The 24,856-nt window shown below is 41.7% G+C and overlaps 1 protein-coding gene across 3 annotated transcripts in view; it reads right to left on the bottom strand.

The window, feature by feature from the left end:
- Positions 1–24,856, bottom strand: part of CACNA1C (calcium voltage-gated channel subunit alpha1 C) — a 766,858-nt gene that overhangs the window by 617,248 nt on the left and 124,754 nt on the right. For 2 of the 3 annotated variants that reach the window (XM_032796370.2, XM_032796362.2), the window contains exon 1: positions 13,928–14,027. Coding sequence is in view for 1 of the 3 variants with exons in the window: in XM_075069531.1 (XP_074925632.1) it covers positions 13,928–14,033; positions 20,114–20,450 (443 nt within the window). In the remaining 2 variants the exon portion in view is untranslated. Of the gene's footprint in view, positions 1–13,927; positions 14,034–20,113; positions 20,451–24,856 lie in introns of those variants that run through there. The other variant, XM_075069531.1, reaches the window with a different exon arrangement.

Genomic DNA, 24,856 nt, shown 5'->3' with positions numbered 1-24,856 from the left:
ATGAGGTGAATTGAAAGATACAATTTTTTATTTTTTTACAGTGCAAATATAAAGTGAGCACTATCCACTTTGTATTCTGTGCTGTAATTTAAATTAATATATTTGAAAATGTAGCAAACATCTAAAAATATTTAAAATAAATGGTATTCCATTGTTGTTTAACAGTACAATTAATTGTGATTATTTTTTTAATCACTTCACAGTCCTAATAGCTACTTTTTCATTCTAAAGGGACATCATTATATTATGATCATTCAGAAATTTAAACAGTTTAAAACTAAAGGGGAAAATGGTTGGAAAATAGCATTTGTGTTGAAGTATGGACCTGCCATAAACAAAATATACAATTTGAATATCATCTAAACATAGTACCACCATTCTGAAGATACCGGCAGAGGCTCCACATCTTTTCAGAATCCAGGTCAAAATTGCCCTTTTTGATTTTAAAAGCTCCTATGTACTTATTCCAGTTTACGACACAGAACTTCTTTCTCCTCACTTCTCTTCCTGAGCCCTCTTCTAGTCTAGCACAGCTCTCTGTTCTAACAAGCTCTGTTGCTGTTGGTACAAGAGTCTGCTCATCTGCAGCTCCTATCTGGAACAGACTTCCCAGATAATCTCTCTCTGCCACAGAAGTTATGTATTTCTTTTTCAAATGTCATATGAAAACCAACAGTCTGTACCTCTACCTCTAATATGCCCGGTCTACATTACAAAGTTTTACCAGCAAAACTTGCCTTCTGTCCGCACAGCCTTGCCCATGTCCAAACACAATTTTGAGTCCTGCCAACAAAACCCTGAAGTTTTGCTGGTGAACTTAAAGCAGTTCCCTGCATGACATATGTCCTCTACTGACACAGTTCTACTGGCACAATGCCTATATAAATGCAGAAGTACCTGTACTTGTACAACCAGTCCTCCAGCAACAAGCCCAAAATGCACCTGTCCTGGGGGCAGTGACTGCTCTGGTCAAATATTTAACTCTGCTGCCAGGGGTCCCAGTGACTGGAAGCCTCTTTTCCTGCTAGCTCACCTTTGCAGGCACACCTGTACAGGTATGGCTCCAGGTAAAACTCCAGCTTAACCTCGTGCTGCTGCCTGGTCCAGGAAAGAGGTCCTGGATTTCCTCAGTCTGTGGGGAGAAGGAGCTGTGCTGGTAGGATTGTAGAATTCCTGCAGGAATAAAGATGTACATTCCAATATTTCAAAGGCAATGCAGAAGCTGGGGTATGACAAGTATGAGTGCCACTGCCAGGCAAAGAAGAAGGAGCTGCAGGAATGTTACCAGAGGACAAAGGCAGGCAACAAAATCTGGTGCTGCTCCCAAAAGCTGCCACTATTGTGTATAGCTCAATGCAATACTGGGCAGGGATCCCTCACCTAATCCATTATGGACAGTGGACACCTCACTACCTCCAGAGGTGCGGAGGGACCAGAACTGCAGAATGAGGGGGAGCTCACTGAGAAAGAGGAAATAGATGATGCAGGTCTGAGTGAGAACCAGGAGAACTTTAAAAGTAGCGGCAAATATAATAGGATGGACCAGAGGGAACTGTGTGGATTTTTAAAAACAGTGCAAAAACAAGTAGAATATAGAATGAAACAGAGGGAACTGTGGGAATTTGACGTCCAATTCCCTGAAAAGAGTGTTATTTTCTGACAACACAATGCAAAAATATCCCACAAAGTAATGTGCCAGAAGGTGGCATGGGGTGCACACAGATGCCTGCCCAGTGCTACACATCTTTTACAATGTAACCTGATGCTGCAAGGACACACTGTACCAGTGAAGGCAGCTAAATGTGGACATACTCTGCTGAAAAAGCTATGTTGATAGCAGTAAGCCAGCAGAACTTTGCCCATAAAACTTTCCAGTGTAGACAAGTCCCTATTCTCTAACTGTATTACATTTTGCATAATATAATTGTACTTAATACAGTTACAGCATTCTATATCAGTTAATTCTGTAATTATTACATAATTTTCATAATATTATTGGTTCTATAAACCATTTTGTTATACATTCATATTGACAATTTTATTATTTTTAAGATTGCCCAGTGCTTCACATTATTGAGAACCTGTTTTCAGCTGTTCATAGCTTTGCCAAATTTTAACCATTTGGGCTGAAATTTTCCACACTGGATGGCAGACTCAAGCTGAATAATTTTAGAATATTTTAGCCAAATCAGTTCAGTTCAGATGTTTCTGAGAATGAGGGTAAGAAAAATATATTTTAAAAATTCTGAAGACCTTTTCTTTGAAATGCTCTAGCACCCTCATGCTTTGGAGCAGGGACTTGAAATTTGGCCATGGGTGGCCTGTGTGTCTGAGATTTGCCTTCTGCTGACCCCATGAAAATTAACCCAAATTTGGCCAAATTATAAGCCTTTGAAAAATTGCAGTTAACATACTCAGTAGACACTTCCTAGAGCTAAACAGCTAAAATCTCCAAAGATGCCATCCTAATGGAGCATACTTGAGCCTGCCACAGTTCCTAGTGCTAACAAGATTGCACAAGCTCCATCCCCACATAGTGACTAAACGTGCTCAGGGCCAAGACTATTTGGGCTCAGAGGTGTTTCCCTATAATTGCTGTTCCTGGCTGGGGTGGGACTGGGCACAGGAACTAAAAACAGGGAGCCTGTCTCTTTTGCACTCCCAATAACCTCCTTGCAGGCATTCAGGCAGTGTGGAGGAGGAAGCTGTCATATTTCAGTGCAGAAGGGACAAAAACTGGACCAGGGCAAGGGGGCCAGATCCAGTGGAGGAGAGAGTGGTGTCATCTGCGAGAGATATGGGACCATCTGGCCAAGGAATTTAATGAGAGTGGGACTGGAGGTTGGAGGGAATAGGAAGTCTGACTGGCAGCAGATGTGGAGAATGGAGAAAGCCAGTAAAGGAAGTGGGGGCAGGAAATGGGAGCCCATTGGCTGGGAGGGAAGGTGGCACAGATTGAAGGAGGAGCAGGAGGTGACTTGAACTGGCTGGACAAAGAGACAGGGACAGCCAAAGACAGGGAGAGAGATTGGATGAGGAACCCAGTACTGGAGCAGGTTCTGAGCAGTGATAGAGAGGGGGCCTGGGAGAGAGGGGGGAAATCAATGGATCATTGGTAGTGCCACTTCAGTTATACCTATTGCCATGAAAAAGCACTACAATTACCCCTGAAAGCTGCTGGAGGCACAGTCTCCCTCCTCCCATTTAGCTCTGCCACTGGAATCCAGGGAGGGAAACTGGGAGCCAGTGGAGTAGGGAAGGAAGACACAAATCAGATGTGTTGCCTGGGAGGGATTAGGATGAGAAGCCTGAGAAGTGAAGACCAGGTTTGGGCAGGCAAGGAGAATGGGACAAGGAGCTAGTGGTGGGAAGGAGACAGGACTGGGACAGGGACAGGTTGGCGAGGATGGGGTCAAGCTTGGGGAAGATAGGCAGAAGTGTCTGTGCCGACTAGATCACACTCCCTCCAGAATGGAGAATGGTACCCAAGATTTCTGAGTCTGACCATTCCTTTGCTATCAGCAAATATCTGTGAACCACTCTGGCAAAGTGCGTGTCTCAACCCCCCTCTTGTGTTGGTTCACATATAGGATGACAATCTATAATTGCTATCAATTATCATTAGCTCAAGTGGCAGCGGTCTGTGTGATTGATTCAAAGGTTCCAAAGTCCTGCTAATAAACCATGGTGGTGTCAATATGATGCCATATGATGGAATTTGTTTTTTTGAGTTTGCTTTTTAGAACCTAGGAAATTACATTTAAAAAAAAAACTATGTTAAAAGAGAATCAAGGTTGCCAAGTCAAGTACTTTCGAGTTCTTGACTTTGCAATCTTAATAATAACTTTATTTTAATATATACAGTAGAATCCCATTTAACCGAGCCTCCACTATCCGGCTCTCCTTATTAACTGAACCACTGGCCACCTGGGGTTGTCAGTGGTGGGGCTCAGGCTTTGAGCCCCACATGGCTGGGGCTTTGCCTGTGAGCCATGGCCAGCTGGTGCACCTGCTGTCAGCCCTGCGCAGTTCGGGCTCCTACTGTCAGTGCAACAGCCCAAGCCCTGGCTGCCTCAGGCTCAAAGCTCAAGCCCCACCTCCCATTCTCCAGTTTATCCAGATGTTTGGTTATCTGATCTGGCCCTGGTCCCAATTAGATTGGATAATCGAGGTTCCACTGTATGCACATTCAGAAATTACTTTTAAAATGTTACTTAAGTTATAAAGTCAAGCACATGAAAGTTAGGAACTCCCCCCAGTCTAAAGTTACTCTTTGAACTTTAATTTGGCCCCCTTGTGCATATGTATTATTCTACAGTATTTAATTACATTATCACATAGGATTTTTCCCACAGGACCTCACCATCATTCAGTGCACGGGGTGGATGGTGCCCAGGGAGTTAGGTAGCTGTTCACTATTTTTATCCTCTTCACTCTATCTTGGGCCACTGCCATACTTATTTCACACTATGGGATGAATACACAATTATTCTTTTCTTGATGGGCTTTTCTAGGGCACTTATCATAGTATCAGAATGCCTCATAGACCAATGAATTTATCTCCTCTGTGAGAACAGCAGCATCCTATTTTGCAGGTGGGAAAGATGAGACAGAGACTTGCCTGAGGCCACAGTGACTTAATGACAAAGCCAAGATAAGGATTTGAACCGCCTGACTCCACACCCAGTGCTCATTCCTCCAGACCATGCTGCATTACTGCCAGTGACGCTGAGCATTCACTGAACCTACTGACTTCTGTTGAAGTTGTGAGTGCTCAGAAGTTCGGAATATCAGATCCAAGGTGTCTCAAGTTGGCAACTCAAACAGTGAGAAACACAACATCATAAAGGAAAGTGTGGCAGTGACAAGGATAGAACTGTGTTCACCTGTGTCTCATAAATCTGTCTTAAACACGAGGCTCTCATTTCTTTTCCTTCAAACCCCTACTTTGTTTTCTACACACCTTTCAATTTCTAGAGCAAATGAAGCAGGGATCATACAACCAGCCTCATTCACTACACGATCCTGATTCATTTCCTGAGCCCTGTTTAGACTGTGCACTGAATAAGACAGTGGAAAAAAAATCATATGTGATGATGTAATTGCAGACTATCATAATCCAAATGAACAAATGGGGCCAAATTAAGGTTGCCTGGCAACCTACATTCTGGCATTTCTTAACTTAAAGTGTTCAATTTTGCAACACAACATTCTTTTATGGGGGGGGGGGGTTAAAGTAATTTCCTATGTTTATTTTAAAAGGAAAAAGTTAAAACAAATTTTATTATTTACAACTTTAGCAACTCCCCACCCCATCATGAATCACTGGCAGGATTTAAACTCAGACTCTTCAGCACTGTAGCTGAGCTATGCTGACTAACTACACCTCTACCCCAATATAACGCTGTCCTCGGGAGCCAAAAAATCTTACCGCATTATAGGTGATACTGCGTTATATCGAACTTGCTTTGATTCACCGGAGCACGCAGCCCTGCCCCCCCAGAGCGCTGCTTTACCACATTATATCCAAATTCGTGTTATATTGGGTCGTGTTATATCTGGGTAGAGGTGTACTTTGCTGGCAGCAGGAACAGGCTGTAGATGAGACGAGGGGAGCTCCTTCTCCATGCCTTGCCCTCACAGTTGAGAGGGAGTTGGGCATTGTGCCAAGTCTGGTGGAGTACTGTCGGAGGAGTGACTGGCCTGGATCTGTCTCCCTCTCTCGGCAAGGCTATCTTCTCCTGAGGTTCCCATTGCAGTGGCACAAGCCCAGCCTTAGATTAGAATGTTTCTTTTTCAAATATTATTTTGGCAACAAATTTTTCTGAGGAAAGCAAGCAAGAGCTGTGCAATGGTGATTTCTCAACAAAATCTGAGCAGAATTTCATGGGACAAAGAAAAGGCGCTTCTCTGGCCCCAGGGATTTCTCCCTAGCAATTTCAAAAGCCTGCTGCAAACAGTGGAAGGGTTTATGCTTTAAAAAAAGTTGCAAGAATCTTTTATGATGGAAAGTGTTAAGTAACCCAAATACAGGAATTGCTACCAGTTATATCTATGAAACCACTGTGGTCCAAGACATAGGGAAGTGGCCTGGGACCCAGGAGATCTGGAGTCTAGTCCTGAAAATGCTGTTGATCTCCTATGTGTCTCTGTTTCATCTTCTCTATGAGGCAGGGATTGTCTCTGTGTTTTTACTGTGTGTAGTACAATGGGGACCAGACTGTGGTTGGGCACTCTTGATGCTAATGTAACATTCATAATACTAATGTTTATTGTTATGTGCTTACAGAGCTGTGCTGAAAAACTCTTACCCCTAGTAAACTCACTGAAAGATCATGTTTCCACACATGTATGTTTATTATTCCCTCAGTGATAAAAATTTAAGTTTTAGAATCAGTGAAAAGTACTGAATTACAAACTTAAATGAACGTTCAGATTTAATATACTAGGGAAATAAAAACAAATCAAATTATAGATGTCCATACCATAGAGAAGGGAAAGCTCCTGATCTGCAAAATTTCAATTCTAAAGCTGGTCAAAACATTCAAATTTCAACTTTTTGCAATTCCCCCACTCCATTATTTTGACCAGCTTTGTTCAATTCATTTTGAAAATAAGATCCTGCATATTATAGCCCTTACTGCTGACTCTAGGAAAACTTTCACTGAAGCCAAACGGACTTTTGACTAAGGACTTGCAGGATTTGACCCAATCGCCCTGATGAGACTCTTCCATGGGAAAAATCAAGGGAGGGAATCAGAGTGGCAATGTTTGAAACAGCAGATTAACAAGCAACCAGAACACAGAGAATGGAAAACAATTTCCATTCTCTTGGTAAAGTTTTTCTTTTGATATTAAAACTAGTGTGAATGTAAAATACCAAACTCTCCAGCACTGGCCTCCAAATACCCGGATGACAAGTAAGGATCCCAGCAAGGTGACAGACACTAAGCAAATAATTTACAGAATTGCTACATTTTATTTAAAATATTATTTATAAATTTACTTCTGACTTTGTATACTGGAAAGAACCATACGATTGCAAGAATGCCACTTCAGTATGTGACCTTCAGAATTCTGTGATGAGCAAACTGATTAGACTTCTTTTTACCAGTATCTAGATTACAATATATCAAGCCACAGTATTATATACCCATTCATTGTGTGTCTGATACAAATGCAAAAAGATTAAACATACTTTCTCCTTTTTTGTTCAGACATCATACATTCAATTGGATACAAACATAATTGCCAGTCAGCAAACTAGACACATATTTGTACTCTATCTTGCAGGCAAGCCCACTTTCCACAGGCAGGCACACTCACAAGCAGACAGGCTGGCACAATCTCTGATAGGCATGTACAAATCCCATTTTTCTTCATCCAAGGGGCATATTTCAGTTGTAAGAAGTTAATCATAAGGTAACATCCAACTGTAAACACACATAAAAATGAGTGTAGAAAAAGAATGTTTAGTTTAACTATTGCAGCACAGGACTTCCTTGCTATAAAAAGTTCAAGAGAGGGAAAGCAGGGCCATCAAAACACCACAACAAATTTTCTCCTGCTATTTATCCAAAAGCATACACAGTCAAGTGAGCTGTGTTATATGGAATGTGTTGCAAATCTTGGTCTTAACCTAGTTATGTTATCACCATGCTGTGACACTGACCAGGTGTGCCATTTTGCAATTGCCAGTAAAATGACAGAAGCATTTTCCTCTCAGCTTCCTATCTTACGCAGCCCATAGTTTTATTCTAAAGGTACATTATCTCTGGTTTTATGCATAATCGCCAGGAATAACAAGCACAAAGACTCCATATCAACTACAGCCATGCAACAGGCTAACTTTAATTCCCCTCAAACTAGTTTAATTTTTCCTGACTACAGTAAGAGAATACACATCACTGCTCTCTGTGTGAGCTTTTTTCATTTGTAAATTTAAGCAAAACTTTAGTTGAGTTCATTAGTTCCAAAATGATTTTGCAGTTAATACTATTCCCTTCCATATGTATGTGTAATATGTTTTTAGTGTACACAGAGTGTGTGTGTGTGCGCGTGGGTAAATATGAAACCATAGAAGCTACATGCATATTTCTATTATTCCAGGACTCCAACAGCCTGATATTACACTCATTGAAGACAGTGGCAGCTCAGACCCTAAATTTATAAACACAGATGTCTGCTGTTTTAAAAAGTGGCCTTTCATATGTATTGTACTTTTAAATTAAAAAACTATACAAAACATAAGCATAGCATGGACACACATAAAAAAGGAAGAAATGAAAAATAAAACATATGCATGATGCCCAAAAGCCATTCAAGAACTGGTATAAGTCTATGGGTGAATGTAGTCAAAGATTTTGATTCGGAAAAATAGTTTTCAAACACCAAACTAGACAATGCGCCACAGTTAGTCCATTAACTGGGATTGCACAGTGTGTAAATTGCACTGGTGAATATGGCCCAGCATTCCTTACACTAGGCAAATTGTACCATAAAATGTTATAAAAAGTTCTGGTCATTCTACTGTACATCTCAGTATCCTTTTGAGTGTCTTTATGACCACTGTATGCCTGCCTGGTAAATACAAAAATACTCTGGAATATTAGAAATGTATACATGATCTGATTATTTGTAATGGGGAAGTTTGGCCTTCCTCTGAAACAACAGGTACAGTGCTAGCCACTGCTGAAGGAAAAACACTAAATTAGAGGCAGTCCTTGACTGGAAGATGCCAGGTGACCACAGCAATATTCATCCTATCCTCCCCCACAATCTGTTCTCCTTGTCTCCACCCCCATTCAGTCCAGTTGTACGCACATTCACCATCCATCAATCAGTTTTGCATGCCCCTTTCCATCAGTTCTTACCCAGTCTCCCCACCCCGATAATTCACTTCTGTCTTTTCCTTTCCCAATTCATCTGCTGTAGTTCCTTCTCAATCACAAAATCAGTTCTGTCCTTAGCCAATCAATTAATCAGTTGTGTGTCCATCATTTCTTAAGCTCTTGAGTTTTGCTCTTCTTTTCATGTCATCAGTGCTCATACATTCCATCTCTTTTTCCTCTCCCCTCCCTTCCCTTGTTGGCTTCAACAATATTTGTCTTGGAGACCTGGCTACTCACCCCAAAATTCCCCTTATTTGGGTTTGAATTAAGAGGAAGTGGAAAACTCATGAATTGGCTGAGTAAGGATGCAGCCTGGGTTTCATGCTGCTGGTGTATGGGGCCTGACTGGTGATGGGCTGGGAGAGATCTCAATGACCCCTGACTCACTCTCTTCTTTCTCTGTTACTGGATTGAAAAAGAAGGGCAGCTACACACTGGCTCTTTTCCTGACTCCTTGCTTGGCTGCAGGAATCTCTCATGGTCAAGGCAGAAACAGACTGAGCCACCTAACAGCTGGGAACTTGTTGGGGGCGACCCTATCTGCATGGTGCATAAGCACCAGTAGGTGATGATACTGTGCATCACTGACAGTCTAAACACAAGGGTGACAGCAGCCTGTAGGAGCCTCTCCCAGAAAACACATTTATATATGTCCAGAGCACTGAGGACGAGCTTCCAACCAGCCCCAGGAACCTAACACATTTATAGGCAACTCTCCACAACCCAGTCTACATCACTACACCCAGTTAATGGCTTGATGATGTAATCCAGGATAGCAAGTCCTATATTAATATTGTAATGAACTGGCTTGTGTATATATGTACAAGTGCCCGTCACAGATGTAAACAGAACTTTTCATCTGTGTATTTTTGATCCTATATTAACATCTTAACATGTTATGAAGATTCTCTTTCAGTTCAGATGGTAAGGGCCTGTGCTATTTGAACTGCATATAAGTCTCATGTATGTTCCTAACTTCTGATTTAATGCAAAGTAGGTATCATACCTAATGGCAAAGGTGATAAAAAGAGGGAGGTGAATGTGTGTCGATGGATATTATCCATGTGGAGTGAGGCAAATGTACTTCTGAGCAAGATTCTTATGGAGAGTACAAATATGTCCTGTTTGACTTTTGATTAATCTCATACACTCACAGGTAGAATTTACCCAGATCATAATTATTCAGTGAAACCATATTAGCCACTATTTTGCTCAGCTTTACACAAAAGGAAAAGCACTGGTTGAAGTTCACACAGTCCACACTTCCTCCTCTCCCAACAACCACCTCCTTGCCATTAACTTTTTTTAAAAATTGTTTTACTTCTCCCCCATCTCAAAAGATAAAGTTGCTTTAAAAATGACAATGAGATATTAGAAAGGAAGTATTCACAGCCTGAGGAAAGTGTGCTAGTTTACTGGAAAACAGTTGTTTTATTTTGTCAAACCTTATTTAAAAAAATTGTTACACATCACATACTGGGTAATGTGTCTCTTGAAGAAGATTCTCCATGTCTCAGAAAACCAGGGATGGACGAGTTGTTACGGTAATACTCCACCTTCCCCCTCTCACCCCAGATGAAATCGCAAAGTGAATGTGAAGCAAGACTTGTTACCCAAGGGAAAAGAGTTTCCTGGGCAGTTGGACACATTCTACTTCCTTTCAGTCAGACTGACTCTTTAAAAAAGAAAGAGATAACACCATATATGCCCGTTTGCACACAATATAAACATACCCACACCCTTTCTGTTGAAGAAATAATCCTTTGCGATTCTAGACTCCTAAACTAGAGAACAAAATAAACTGACAGCTGAGTGTTTGCAAGCAAAAGTGTTCCGCAAAGGACATTTGGGTTTAGAACAGGAGTATGTTTGGTTTATAATCCTTCTCTCTCCACTTAAAGTTCTTATTTCTCTGTCCCTTCACACAATTTGGCTATTTGAGTGCAAGAGCCTTCTGCTTTGCATTTCACGCCTTTGGAACAATTTTCTTCTACCTCTGCCCCATCAACTCTCCATTTCATTCCAAATCTCTGCAGAACACATCTTTTCACCCTTATCTAAACCTCTTAGCTCTGCTCTCTCTTAGCGATTGCTTAATATTTAACTAATTATATTCCACATTTCTGTAAAGCATTTTGGAATGCACTTTGTGTAAAATAGGTTATACAATGTATTTTTTTAAATTCCTAGGTACAAATATTAAAAGCTGGGCATATCACCTTGTGAGAGAAAGCAAAACGTTAACAGGCAGAACTGCTGTACTGACTGAAATACAACTTGAAAGCTTAATTCAGCAAAGGGGAGGTTTCCCTTAGGATGAACCAACCGGGTTATGTCCTGACATTCTATCAATTTTAACAGAATGCCCGTTTTACAAGGGGCCGGACCACTGGCGGCTTAACAAATTTGGTGCTCCTAGGCCCTCAAAAAATTGCCCCCCCCTCCCCCCCCAGCTCACCTCCGCTCTCCCGCGGTAAGCCTGGGAGAGAGCGGGGAGAAGGGGAGTTGTGCACTCGAGGGATGGCAGCGGTGGAGCGGAGGTGAGCTGGGGCGAGGAGCCTGCCGCTACTCGCTTCTCCCTCCCTCCCAGCACTTTCATAAGGCAAGCCTGGGAAGGAGGTGGAAGGAGGGAAGCACGGTACGCCTGGGGGAGGAAGTAGGCCTGGGATTTGGGGAAGGGGCGGAGTTGGGGAGGGGTTGTGAGCAAATTTGCCGCCCCTGCAAATTTGCCACCCTAGGCCTAAGCCTTGTTGGTCTAAGCGGTAATACACCGCTGGGCAGGACAAGAGGCCATTGAGCAGTCAGTGCTCCAGGACCAAGCATATAATACAAAGTAAAGCCTTACCGCCACTGAATGAAACTCCACCTCACTGCCATTGGATACCTGACCTACGATGTGAGCCTTTGCTGACATTTTAAATTGTTATTCCACTGAGATCAAAACAACAACAGGACATAGGGAAACAGTTAATTTTTTTCTTTCTCCTAACTCCCTAGACCAGCTGCCCAAATAAATGAATTATTTCTATCCAGCCCCAAGTAAAGTGGACACCTTTTACTAACCTATCCCTAGGAGATGTTTTGATACTACGGTCATGGCATGAGATGAGATATTAAACAGAGGTACCATATGTGTGCAACAGATCTCTGCATGGAAGTTACTCGGCTTAATTTTAATCATTATGTCAGACAGGCCAACTTCAGTCTACCTGATCCTATTACCAAAGTTTATATGAAATGTTACTCAGTTGCCATTATCCAGTAGTTTCATGATGCTGAAATAAAACAAGTATCCTCAGCCCAATTTCACTTAGCCCTGGAATAGGATGAAATTGAAGTTCTCCAAGCTTCAAATTTGCTTCATTTGTATCTTTTAATGTTATAAATCAAAATGTATAGTAGACAAGGAGATGGTATTCTGTTTATTATAATGGCCATTAAGGGAAATCCTTGTTTGTATAAGATACAGACACTATTGTTTGACTTTTATTACAAGATGTCCATTGCTGAAAAGGGACATGTTTTATTGTTAAAGTAAATTATCCACACACCCACACAACCCATGATCATCATCATCATCCAGCACTCTGATTCCAACAGTTCCATCAGACAGCAGGACAAATAGCAATAGGTAATGATACCAATTCATAAACATCCTTGTGGAAAGTTCAATATGAGTTTGAAGCTAAGTGGAAAATGGCTGAAAACATATGAACAGGCATACACTTTTTGCCTGTTTTTAACTTTTTTAAGACGTTTCAAAGCAAGAAGGTTGTTTGCAGAACCGGTGCTAGGCATAAGCAGACTAAGCAATTGTTTAGGACCCCAAACAGCTCAAGGGGGGCCCCATTCACTTTTTATTATAAGAACTTGCCTGTTTTAGTATTGGAGGTGGGCAAAAATACTCCTATTTAGGACCCCAAATAGGCTAGCGTCAGCTAGAGAGACAAGGTGGATGAGGTAATATCTTTTCTTGGTCGAATAAAAGGTATTACCTCACCCGCCTTTTCTCTCAAAGCAAAAAAGTAAATTTAAGATTTTGCCCAGGATCTATGTTCCGGGAAAGATCTGGAAGTCTTTGTTTTTACTGCAATTTGTTTTAGACAACTTTGAGAGAATAGTTCATCAAAACAACCAGTTCCCCAGAGAATAGTGTGACATTTTTAACAAGTCATACATGCCAGCTGTCTCTGTTTAGGAGAAATGGCCCTTATTTTCCCCACTCTATCCATCCAAAAGGTCTTTCATGTCACAGAGGTTCAACTGGGGTAAGAGCACAGTATCTCAAGTCTTACCCTCCCAGAGTAAGACTTCATTCTGTTCCAATCAGATCATGATATTTGTTCACATAATATTTTCAGAGGGAGGGCTAAGTTTTATTCTAATTCTGTGGATTGCATTCCAAACTTCTGTTTTGTGTTGTGTTCTGCCTGAACAGAGTTCTTTGCTATGACTTCACACTAAGCCAAAAGTAAACACTCCTTCCTTTTTCCATGGACAACCTATCCCAAAATACTGGCATTTGCATCAATGGAAACAAGAATAGCAATCCTCCCTGGCAAGAGAAAAAAACCCTTCACACACACATAAGTCCTAATGTGCACTGCAAACATTAACGACTTCCTAGACATTAGTCACCAAGCTGCACTGCTGTACATCACCTGAGAGAAGGACCTTATCAATTACACAAAGGCACTTAACTAAACAAGGCATAGCAATCTATAATTAAAGATATTCTGTGCAAACACCTGCAGTTTAAATTTACCAAACACTTCTACAGCACATTCAGTTTTACTAACCAAAACACCACATACAGGATTCTCACAGTTTTTTGGAATATTCTTTCCTACAACAGGTCTTGATGAGACAGGTGCTAATATGGATAAAGAGCAATACAGCATTCAAAACTAAAATCCACAGTTCTGTTGTATGCAGTTGATGCACGCCTTATTTTCTCCTTAGCTCCTGACCAACTCTCCAGTCAGTTTTAAACAAGGCCTACAAAAGAGTAAAATTGGACACCTGTGAGGACTTACCAGATTGGAATTGGTGGCATTGGAATCATCTTCTGGAAAGGGGATATAGATAGCTAAGGCCACACAATTGGCAAAAATAGTCAGTAAAATAATTATTTCAAATGGTCTGAGGAATGGAGTTAAGGAAGTTATTTTGAAATGTGCACACACAAGTAAAAAAAATGAAAAAGATTTATAAGAATTCTGTTTAAAGGAAACATTCCAAGCCCCTTATATTCTGAAAAGAAACATATGCCTTTTTAAGTGCTTTTAGGAGGTCCCAGCCAAGATTCTTCCTAATATGTCAAAAGCAGTGTAGGCCAGTCGCGTGCCAGAGTAAACACAGATTTCTTAAATGTTTTTTCTTTTTTTATTTAGACTGACTTTTACTTTAGTTTCCCCTCACGTGTAGCTATGCTATTTTTAATAGAAATGCCTATTCAGACAGGACCTCTCTTTCCTTTTGTGATACAGTTTCTCTTGTCCATACACAGCTGTCATTTAGGACTATATATTTTAAATATTTTTGACAGCAGGTTAGCATTTCTCAACCCCGTTCCCTCACATTTCAAAGAGACATTCAATGAAACACTAGAATCTGTAACAAATAACTTGAGATATATTTTTAACACAGCGTCTCTTTCCTCAGTTTTGATCTCAAAAGGAATTAAGAGTGAGTGAGTGTGAGTGAGAGTGAGAGTGTGAGACCAGAGGTTGTTTAAAAGGCACGATCAAGGTTGTTAAAGCAAAAAGTGGCCTTTCTTAAAGTTTTCATACTGCACTACCTTATCTGAAGGATTCAAGCCAGGGATTTTTAAAAAAAATAATCTATTTGCAGAAATAGGATTTTTTTTAATTGTATTTTTGTGTACATTGGATTCACATGCAAAACAAATGAGAGCCTAGCCAATATGTCAGGGATACTCTTCAGCCAAGCACACACTATGCCAGGGAACCTATGCAAGGTCATTTCAGCTCTCTGGTGTGTGCGCACACACACTTTTTAAAATTTTTACTTTTGGGGTCCACAATAAGGCCCAAATCCTGCACAACCACTTATGCATATAGAGCTCTATCCAATGTCCATTGAAACCAATGTGAGTCTTTCAACTGACTTCAGTAGGAATTGGATTGGAGCCATGCTTAACTTTATCCACGTGTGGACTCATTGATCTTAGTAGGATCACTCAGGTGCACAGAGTTACATATATAAGTGTGCAGTATCAGGCCTAGAGCTGTGAAAATAATCAATTTTTTGGTTCACTGGTCAAATTGAAAAATCTAACAAAAAATTAAAATTGTTTTTGATTGACCCAAAACGTAAATTGTTCAGTTTTCTCAGAGAAATAAACAGAAAACAAAACAATGAAAAAATAATTTATTTCAGGTTGATCAAAACAAAACATTTCAATTTTAGGCATTTACCAAGCGGAGAAGCAGATGGGGATATCCTTGACTCTTTTTACCCAATAGCCAAGTGTACTCATCCAGGATGTGGGAGACCCAGGTTCAAGTCCCTCCTCTGCCTGATGTGGAGCATGGATTTGAACTGGTGTCTTACACATTGCAGGTGAATGCTCTATCCAGTGGGTGGATCTCAATCTCTCCTACTGAACCTTTTCCACTTTATATAAATAGTCACTAGAGCAGGGGTGGGCAAACTATGGTCTGCGGGCCAGTGTTTTAAGCAGGCCTGCGAGTCGCACCACGCGGCTCAGTTGCACTCTGGCACTCTGGCCGGGGTGCTGGGTGAGATCCACACCAAGTGGCTTGGCCCTGCTCCGGCACTCTGGCTGGGGCGCTGGGTCAGTGGCCGCACCACGCAGCTCCCAAAAGCTGCAGCATGGCCCTGCTCCAGCTCCTACGTGCTACAATGGGAGCTGCAGGGGTGATGCCTGCAGATGTGGCAGCGTGCAGAGCCACCTGGCTGCACCTCTGCATAGGAGCCAGAGAAAGGACATGCCACTGCTTCCGGAAGCCACTTCAGACAAGTGCCGCTTGCAGCCTGCACCCTCTGAGCCTCTCCCCATGGCCCAACCCCCTGCCCCAGCCTTGATCTCCCTCCCACTCTCCAAACCCCTCAATCCCAGTCCAGAGCACCCTCCTGTACCCCAAACCTCTTATCCCCAGCTCCACCCCAGAGCCCACACCCCCAGCCGGAACCTGCACTCATTCCCGCAGCCCTGATCCCCCTCCCACCCTCCGAACACCTCGGTCCCAGCCCAGAGCACCGTCTTATACCCCAAACTCCTCAACCCAGCCGCACCCTCTCTCTTTGAACAATCAATTATGATCCCAGTTCTGCAAAGACATGGATATGATTCCCAGTGTTAAAAGTTAAATACATGCCCAAACCTTTGAAGAATCAAGACCAAAGTTGGTTTAGATTTTATTTATAGCCAGTTTTATTTGTGTGATCTTAATGCTGTAGTGTTTGGGTTTCAAGCACTGTAGACGAACATTTATTTTGTCTAAAAAAATTTTCACTGGAATTTTTTTTTTTAATTGTGGAACATTTACATTGATATTAAGTTTAAGTTTTATAAAAGCTTAATATTTCAAAATTTAATTTTTGAGCCAAATGTAAATTGACAGTGTCTAAATGTTGCAATAGAGCAAAGATTGGTGTAAAATCCTGGCCCTTCTGAAGATACTGGGAGCACCACTGACTAGGAGCACGCTCACTGAATTTCAGTAGGGTCAGGATTTTACAGCAGATATATAAAAAGTGCACAGTTGGGAACCTTAAGGTACAATAGAATACAACTTTCCAGGTACTCACAGGCCAAATTTTAATCCTAACAACCTTGATAGCACCCTTTTAATAACTGTCACTATATCTATTACAATGGGAGCCCTTGTATATATGTGACCAGACACATCTCAGAAGTAAGGCTTTGCAGGTTTGGACTTTTTCTTTTGTGGAAAGCAGCAAATCACAGCATAGTAAAATAAAAAGGCCATTAATGACATCTGATATTTATTTAACATCCTGTGTGCTTGGCTTTCAGTGTTCAGAACATTAAGCCCAGCCGTTCTAAATAATTTTAAATAATTGGGAATAGTCAGAGTGAAGAATAAGATGAAATCTCATCATAGCCCTTTGATGATATTGAAATAGTTTGTGGTTGTAAACACTAGACTTTCAGGGACAGTTTTTGATAGAAAAAAATCTTCTATTCATTAGCTTTAAAAAAAATAAACAAAAATCGAGCACCAGCATGTTCAAATTGATTTGATCACATTGCTTGATCCTCTTCAGATCTCATCAGTGCTCTATCCTGTTTTACAACACAAGTCCCTTCATCCAACACTGATCTTCTTCATTTATCAAACTTCAATTCATGCTATCTACCTAAAGACCTGTCATTACTGAGGTGTCAGTAAGCAAACCAACATTCAGTTTAGACCCCTAAGTAATTCATCCATCATTTTATGCTAAAAGCATTAATGATGGGTCAGAAGGATAACAAGTAGCAAAACCAAATCAAAGAGATTAAGAACTAGCATCCCAAAAAGGAAGGAATTGACTAGTACAGGGGTAGGCAATCTATGGCACGCAAGCTGATTTTCAGTGGTACTCACACTGCCCAGGTCCTGGCAACCAGTCCAGGGGGCTGTGCATTTTTACTTAATTTTAAATGAAGTTTCTTAAACATTTTAAAAACCTTATTTATTTTACATACCACAATAGTTTAGTTTTATATTATAGACTTATAGAAAGAGACCTTCTAAAAACGTTAAAATGTATTACTGGCAGGCGAAACCTTAAATTAGAGTGAATAAATGAAGACTCAGCACACCACTTCTGAAAGGTTGCCGACCCCTGCACTAGTAGATGCTTAAGGACATCTATGAACCCCTATTGACAGCACCATTTTTAACACGTTCTCCATCTGAAAAAGAAGGTTTTGTTTCAGCAAGATCTAAACAGGCTTATAGTGCTGGGTTCTTTCCCATCTTTACATTTGGCCCTCCAAACCTCATTGGGAGCAACATCTAAATTAGCACATCAAATCTTAAAAACCATAAGTCAGTTTCCGTTATCCTACATGCTGTTGAGCTCTGAACTGTCATCATCAGAAAGGCTGATCCCCAGCCCTGTTTCCCCTCCTCCCCCCACCCTCTTGTCCTGTCCCTTGGATTTATTGAAGATCCCTGCCTAGCTAGTGACTTACTAACAATCATCATTTCTGATTAGTTTTGATTTATGTTGTTTTGATAGTTTTTCTTTGTATTTTAATGTGTATTTCACTCCAAAGGGATTTGGGATACAGTTTGACTGAAACTATACAAAATAAAGCTATATTATAAATTAGGTTCTGCTCCTTCTCTTGAAGTATATGGCCTCTCTCTCATTGACTTTAAGGGGAGCAGGACTGGCCCTTGAATTCTAGTGCTCTGTCACACTGGTAACAGATACTATCTGACTGTTTGCCCCTTGCTCATAATGCTAGATCCAGACACCCACTCTCTAACTTTTACTGGATTGTTTATACTATAAGTCACACACGCATCCCCTAGTCCAGGGGTGGGCAAACTTTTTGGCCTGAGGGCCGCATCGGGTTTCGTAAATTGTATGAAGGGCCAGTTAGGGAGGGGGTCATGGCCTGGCCCCCACCTCCTATCTGTCCCCCCAGGACTCCTGCCCCATCCAACGCCCCTTTTCCCTGATAGCCTCTCAGGGACCCCTGCCCCATCTATACATCCCTACTCCCTGTCCCCTGGGTGCCCCCGGATCCCCACCGCCCCATCCAATCCCTTCTCTCATTCCTGATAGCCCCCCCAGGACTCCTGCCCCATCCATACACCCCTGCCCTCTGTCCCCTGACTGCCCCCGGACCTCCGCCACCCCATCCAACCCCTCCTTTCATTCCTGACAGCCCCCCCCCGGGACTCCTGCCCCCTTTCAAACCTGTTTCCCCCACCAACCACCATCCACACCCCCGCCCCCTCTATCCAACCCCCCTGCTCCTTGACCCTTTACCGCGCTACCTGGAGTACCAGTGGCTGGCAGCGCTACAGCCACGTTGCCTGGCTGGAGCCACGCTGCCACCGCCGCCGCTGCCACTGCACAGCACCAAGCACAGGGTTGGGCCAGCCTCTGCAGCTGCTCTGCCCCAGGAGCTCACAGCCCCGCTGCCCAGAGCATTGCGCCAGCGGCACAGCAAGCAAGCTAAGGCTACAGGGGAGGGAGGACAGCAGGGGAGGGGCTGGGGGCGAGCCTCTGGGCCAGGAGCTCGGGGGCCAGGCAGGATGGTCCCATGGGCCGCGGTAGTTTGCCCACCTCTGTCCTAGTCTCTCACCCAGTTCCAGTTAACAGGCAAAATCTTGCTCACTTTACTCAAGGAAATAGTCCTAGTGATTTCAATTGAATTACTCCCATGAGTAAAGTGAACAGGATTTGGCCCAGTCACAGACAACACTTTATCATGTTTTACTTTTCCATAACAATGCCACCCCCTTTTCTTTCCAGGATGCATACTGTACTATTTAGTGTGACACCGCAACTTACACAGCTCTTGAATTTTGAATCACATACCATCAAATTCTCTAAGGATATGTCTTCACTGCAATTAAACTGCTGACCCCACTGACTCAGGCTCACAGGGCTGTTTCATTGCTGTGTAGATTTTCAGGCTTGGACTGGAGCCTGGGTTCTAGGACCCTGTGAAATGGGAGGATCCCAGAGCTCAGGCTGTAGCACCAGACCAGAAGTCAACACTGCAGTTAAACGTCTCGAGCCCAGTGAGCCCAAGTCAGCTGTCTTGGGCCTGCTGCAAGTTTTTTATTGCAGTGTAGACATACCGTAAGTTACTCATGCTTCTCCTATTGTGTAACTAAAAAAAGAATGTGATCCATTGGTATCATTCATATAATATGGGTCCAATTCTACCCTCAGAGATCTTTGCACAGCTCCAACTGATTTCAACATAAGTTGTACATGCTTTTGTAAGGGCAAAATTTGACACTATATCCATCATGCAAAACTTTTGCTGGCTTCTGATATGCTGCAGTACACTCAAGACTCTAGCCTAGTACAGTTGCCTAAACTTTTTGAGCACAACTGCTCTCAATGAAGGCATCAGAGACTACTCATCCACTTTAGATTCCCAGAGGTGCCCATCAGCCTAATGTATTTATTTATTCATATTTATGCACTGTGCTTAATGCATGGTAACAACTTGCTGGTTTCTATGTGACTACACCGAAAAAGGATATTTCCATTCGACGATGCTGATGCATGCCCTCCGGATGGGATTTTTCAGCGTTAAACACAGCAATGCCCGGGGAGGACGTGTAGCTGTGGTTGTACCCTGTTTTTTCTGTTTCCCATACTGCTGTCGTTTCCTCTGCGTGGAGCTCGCTGTGGATATTGTTGCATTGCCAGCACTACCCATCAATTTGGCCTGCCTGGCAGCATCAATAGCAGCCTGCCAGGATAGAGCTGCCCCTGGAGTAGGGATATGCTCTGGGGCAAGCCCTGCAGCTGCATTGGCATTCATGTTGGCATGAGCTGGACGGGGACTCCCATAGTTGGAACCTAGGAATGAAAAACAAAGAGAAATATATTAACCTGTATTAACAGGAAGAGGAAACATTACTTTGAAAGAGCTTAAGCTTCAGTAAAATAAAGATTTCAGGTTGAGTAAGCATAGGGTAATATACAGTTAACAAAAGCTCTTCCCTTCAGTTCAACTTCTTCATTTTATGGGAATACTATTCTGCAGTGTCAATCGCCTTGAAATACTCTCACATAAAAATCCATGGACATGGAGCTGTTTACAACCTTCAGTCAATACAATCACCAGACACTCAATGTTAAAAGAAAATGTCCACCTTTCCCCTCTTCTCCCACTCATTTAGCCAAGTTCAGTAGTTTGAAAGTTCATTAAGATCATAAATGCACTCCTTCAAGACTAAATAGATTAATGTCATACATGTGAATGTGTAGAATGACCCAAAATGAGGCACATGCACACACAAAAAGAGAGACAGCTTGACCAGAGGTGCGCACAGGGCTAAAGGGGACTTCTGTTCTTTTCAACAGCACAGGCAACTGACATCATAGCTAATTTAAAAAAAAAACTTTCAGGAGTTTAACAAAAACTCAGGAAAAGAGAAAATGTAAAGACAGGAACCAAAAATAAAAACATAGCTTTAAAATTCCTTTTGTGAATTCATTCCTGAGAGTATGTTGCATTGGTATCATGAACTGGAGTCTTTTAAACATTATTTCTGATGCTTGTATTTTAAAGAGAGACTGTCACATTTAAACAAACTAACCAAAAAAATGTTATCATTAAAAGAAATTATCTCAGCCAACAAATTTTAAGTACTCTTTACCCTTATTGAACACATGTTTTTTTACTAAGAGTTTTCAGACACTTCTCCTTGATCCTGTATTGAAATAATGCAAACTCTTATTCACATATTCAGACCCAAATTACTATGTTTATGACATCTGTCTGCTATCATTAAAATTCTGATGCCCCAAATCTTTAGCAAGATGACCTCACTGTAAGATGAAATGGCACATGAGCTTTTGTTTAGGCACACCCTTTTGTGATATGTAAACAATGAGCCAAATTCTGGCTGTGAACTACACATATGCATGTGCCCAAAAGGAAAGCCTAGAAATTCTATTAGATGTTTTTATTTGTGAATTAGGCAGTAGCCCATGTTTTGGGAAATTAGTGATTATGTTAGGAAGCTGGAATGTCCTGTAGCAGCGTAAATTTGAACCAATTATAATTACTTCTTCACAGCACATAAATAAATGATTCAACTTGTGAGAACACCAGCTACCCTTGAGAGAAAGCAGTTTCCTTCACCTCTGAACAGGTGCTGCTGCTTTTCAGAAAGGCATACTCGCAAAGGGGAGCTGAAGGGGAGAAACCAGAGGAAGGAGTTAGATCATCTTACAAAGCAGAGCTAGCTCATTACCTAACATTGGCTGTGTTCTGCTTTAAGGAGGATTAATACAGAAATCCAGTGATATTTAAGCAGGCAGACCAATTGAGTTCCTGTACAAGGGAAACAAAAGGGACCAGAAGAAGGCAACCTAGTGCCTCCTATCCGTAGAATACATTCTGAGAGATGATTAAAAGTGGGGGAGGGAAGTTAGCAAATTGCTTGGGAATCTATGTTTTTTAAATCTTCTGTAATTGTTGATTTCAAATTGTCTGTATAGTTTCAAGATGCCACAGCAATAGCTGCATTATAAATACATTAGAGTTAACAGAAAGATATAGTTAATCTATTGCACTCTTCTGCTCTAATCTATTTCCCTAAGTAAAAAGCATGTAAGATTTTAAAATACATCTCTCACTGAAAGCAGAGACAGAAAATTATCAGGTCAACTGATGTTTTATGTCAGCCATCTCCATGAGATTATCAGGCTGTTCTAGTTTTCTTTCCATAGCAGGAAAATTTTGAGTTTGTCTCCTTCTCTCTCTGTTATCTGAAGACCACACATCCAAGTCACCCCAAGTTCATTGCAATATGAGAATCCTTTGGGAGTCCCATGATATTAGAGGGAATAAAGATCTTCCAATACATGAAGGCCTAAATAACATACCGAGATTCCAACTCAAATTCTTTTTAGATTGCAGTGGAAGATCTCAAAGACTTGGGATTTCCTCCAAGGATCAGTGGCAAGCAAGGTGGATGTCAAACACAATGACCCAAACACAGAATTCATCAAGGACCCAACCAAAGAGCTCAGCAGCTTTTCACTCTCATGGAATATAGCGTCCATTCTGAATTGTAACCACATCAGATGGCAGATGTAACTACATCCTCCGTAAGACACAATCCTATTTGTGACTTCAAAAACAAACTTCAAACTATGAAATGCCTTGTCAACCAATGTCATATGCTGGTGATATCTCTTCCATTCACTTCATGTCACCTGAGGCAATCAACTGGACCACCAACCTAGATTTGGACATCTCACAGATTGCTTGGTTTTTACGCCATATGAAAGAAGACGACAACTGAAGACCACACAGCTAGGCACCATGGTTTAAAGCTGATTAATAATGAGGGTGCAGTATGTTACAAAGAAGAAAAACTGGAAAGTTACTCCAATTATTTTCAAAATAAAGCTGCTCTTTAATACACACTTATTGGAGAGGATAGGAAAAGATCTGTGTTTTGCAGCAGGAGCAAACTTACTGACCCATAACTCCTGTGTTCTGACTATGCTGGCTGGATCCCACTGTCATGAAAGTAAACAGCTGCTGCATTCTAACAAAGATTTCTCTACAATTTGGGAATTTCTCTATTAGTACTGCTTATTAGTTAGGTTCAACATATGAACTCAAGTCTATACATTTTGACTGATATATTGGTCTGGTTAAGAATGCATCTTCTAGTGGCTTCACTGTCTTTTGTTTCTACTGCAATCATGAGGCCCATAATAAGTCCTTTGGCACAAATTAATTTTAAATGACGAGTCACTAATGACAGTTTAATGTTAACAAATATTGAAAATATTGATTACTGATAAAGGTCTGTCTATTTAATGAGGCTCTGAGACTGCAGACACTATCTGTGCTCCATAACTAAAGGCAGTGACAAATGACTTGATCTACAGACAAATGACTTGATCTAGAGAAATGGCTTAAATTAAAAAAAAAAAAACATGCAAAGCTCACACAGCTCTATACAATATGGAATAAAGCACTGATAGCACCAGACAAAATAGTACCAAAGGCACTATAGCCAAAACTTGCAAGGTATTCTCTTATAGGGCAAAATGTACCCTTCTACTTCAGAGAGTCAGTACTAAACCCTAAGGGTTCAATGGTGCAGAGGTCTCATGTCGGACTGCTGACGGGCAGGGGTGAATTTTACTGAGAGCAAAGTTGTTTTCCCACCCACAGAATTTAACAATAAGATGAAGGTCACTGTTATTGGAATTGTTATTTTCACACTGCAATTTAGTGAAAATTTAAATATTTCATTCTACTTTGCCACTATAAATGAAGTTTCACTATATCTAGTTTACTATTAGCAGGTTCTGCTGTATGCTTGTTATTAAGAGCCAAATGCTGACTTCCCCTCCCCCAAAGTAGGAGGCAGAGATATAGCACTATCCGGGATTAACAGTTCCCAAAGCCTGTGGGCAGTGTGATCCCACCCATCATTACTACTCCTTTCACCAGAATTTGTGCTGCTGCCCTTATCCAGCAGGTGGTCACAGAGAGGTTCCTGGCATCCCTTCCTCTCTGTCCAGTGCATCTGTTCTGTGGCTAACATATTTTAGCCCTACACAATATTATTAATACATATAAAATACTTTATTAACACATCAACTTAGATTCTAAACTCTTTGGGGCAGAGACATTTTAGTTTCTGTAAAGTTACAAAGCATGGCATTGTAGCACAGTGGCCACCACCTGTCTCTAATTCTCCTTCATCAGAGCCCTTTAATAACTCACTATTTAAACATAATTCAAACAATCCCCATAAGGGGTTCCATTTATTTAGTCTTCTGGTACAAAGCAGCCCTCCAGGCTGCAACCCTTGTTCAGTCTCTCTCACTCCATAGTCCAAAATAACACACAGTCTTCGAAAATAGAACACAAGTTCTCACAGTTCCAGTGTCAGCAGAGCACAGTCTGCCTCCTAGAATCCCCAGCCTGGAATTTGTGCTTCTCCCCAGGTTCTCTCAGGTGGTGCCTTCCCCTACTGACTCAGGGCTCTGTAGAAGCCTTCTGACTACTCCCTGCAGTGTTTACAGAATAGTTAGTTTCCTAGGCTTTAGCCAGCTGGCTGGCTAGGGTGACCAAATGTCCCGATTTTATAGGGACAGTCCTGATATTTGGGGCTTCTTTTTATATAGGCTCCTATTACCCTCCCACCCATGTCCCGATTTTTCACACTTGCTATCTGGTCTCCCTGTGGCTGGCTGGCTGGCTGGCAGGCGGGCGGGCGGGCGGG

The sequence above is a fragment of the Chelonoidis abingdonii genome, chromosome 1 (genome assembly GCF_003597395.2).
Source record: "Chelonoidis abingdonii isolate Lonesome George chromosome 1, CheloAbing_2.0, whole genome shotgun sequence".
NCBI lineage: Eukaryota > Metazoa > Chordata > Testudines > Testudinidae > Chelonoidis > Chelonoidis abingdonii.
The sequence above is the reverse complement of the archived record's forward strand: the minus strand, read 5'-3'. Positions and strand labels throughout refer to the sequence as shown.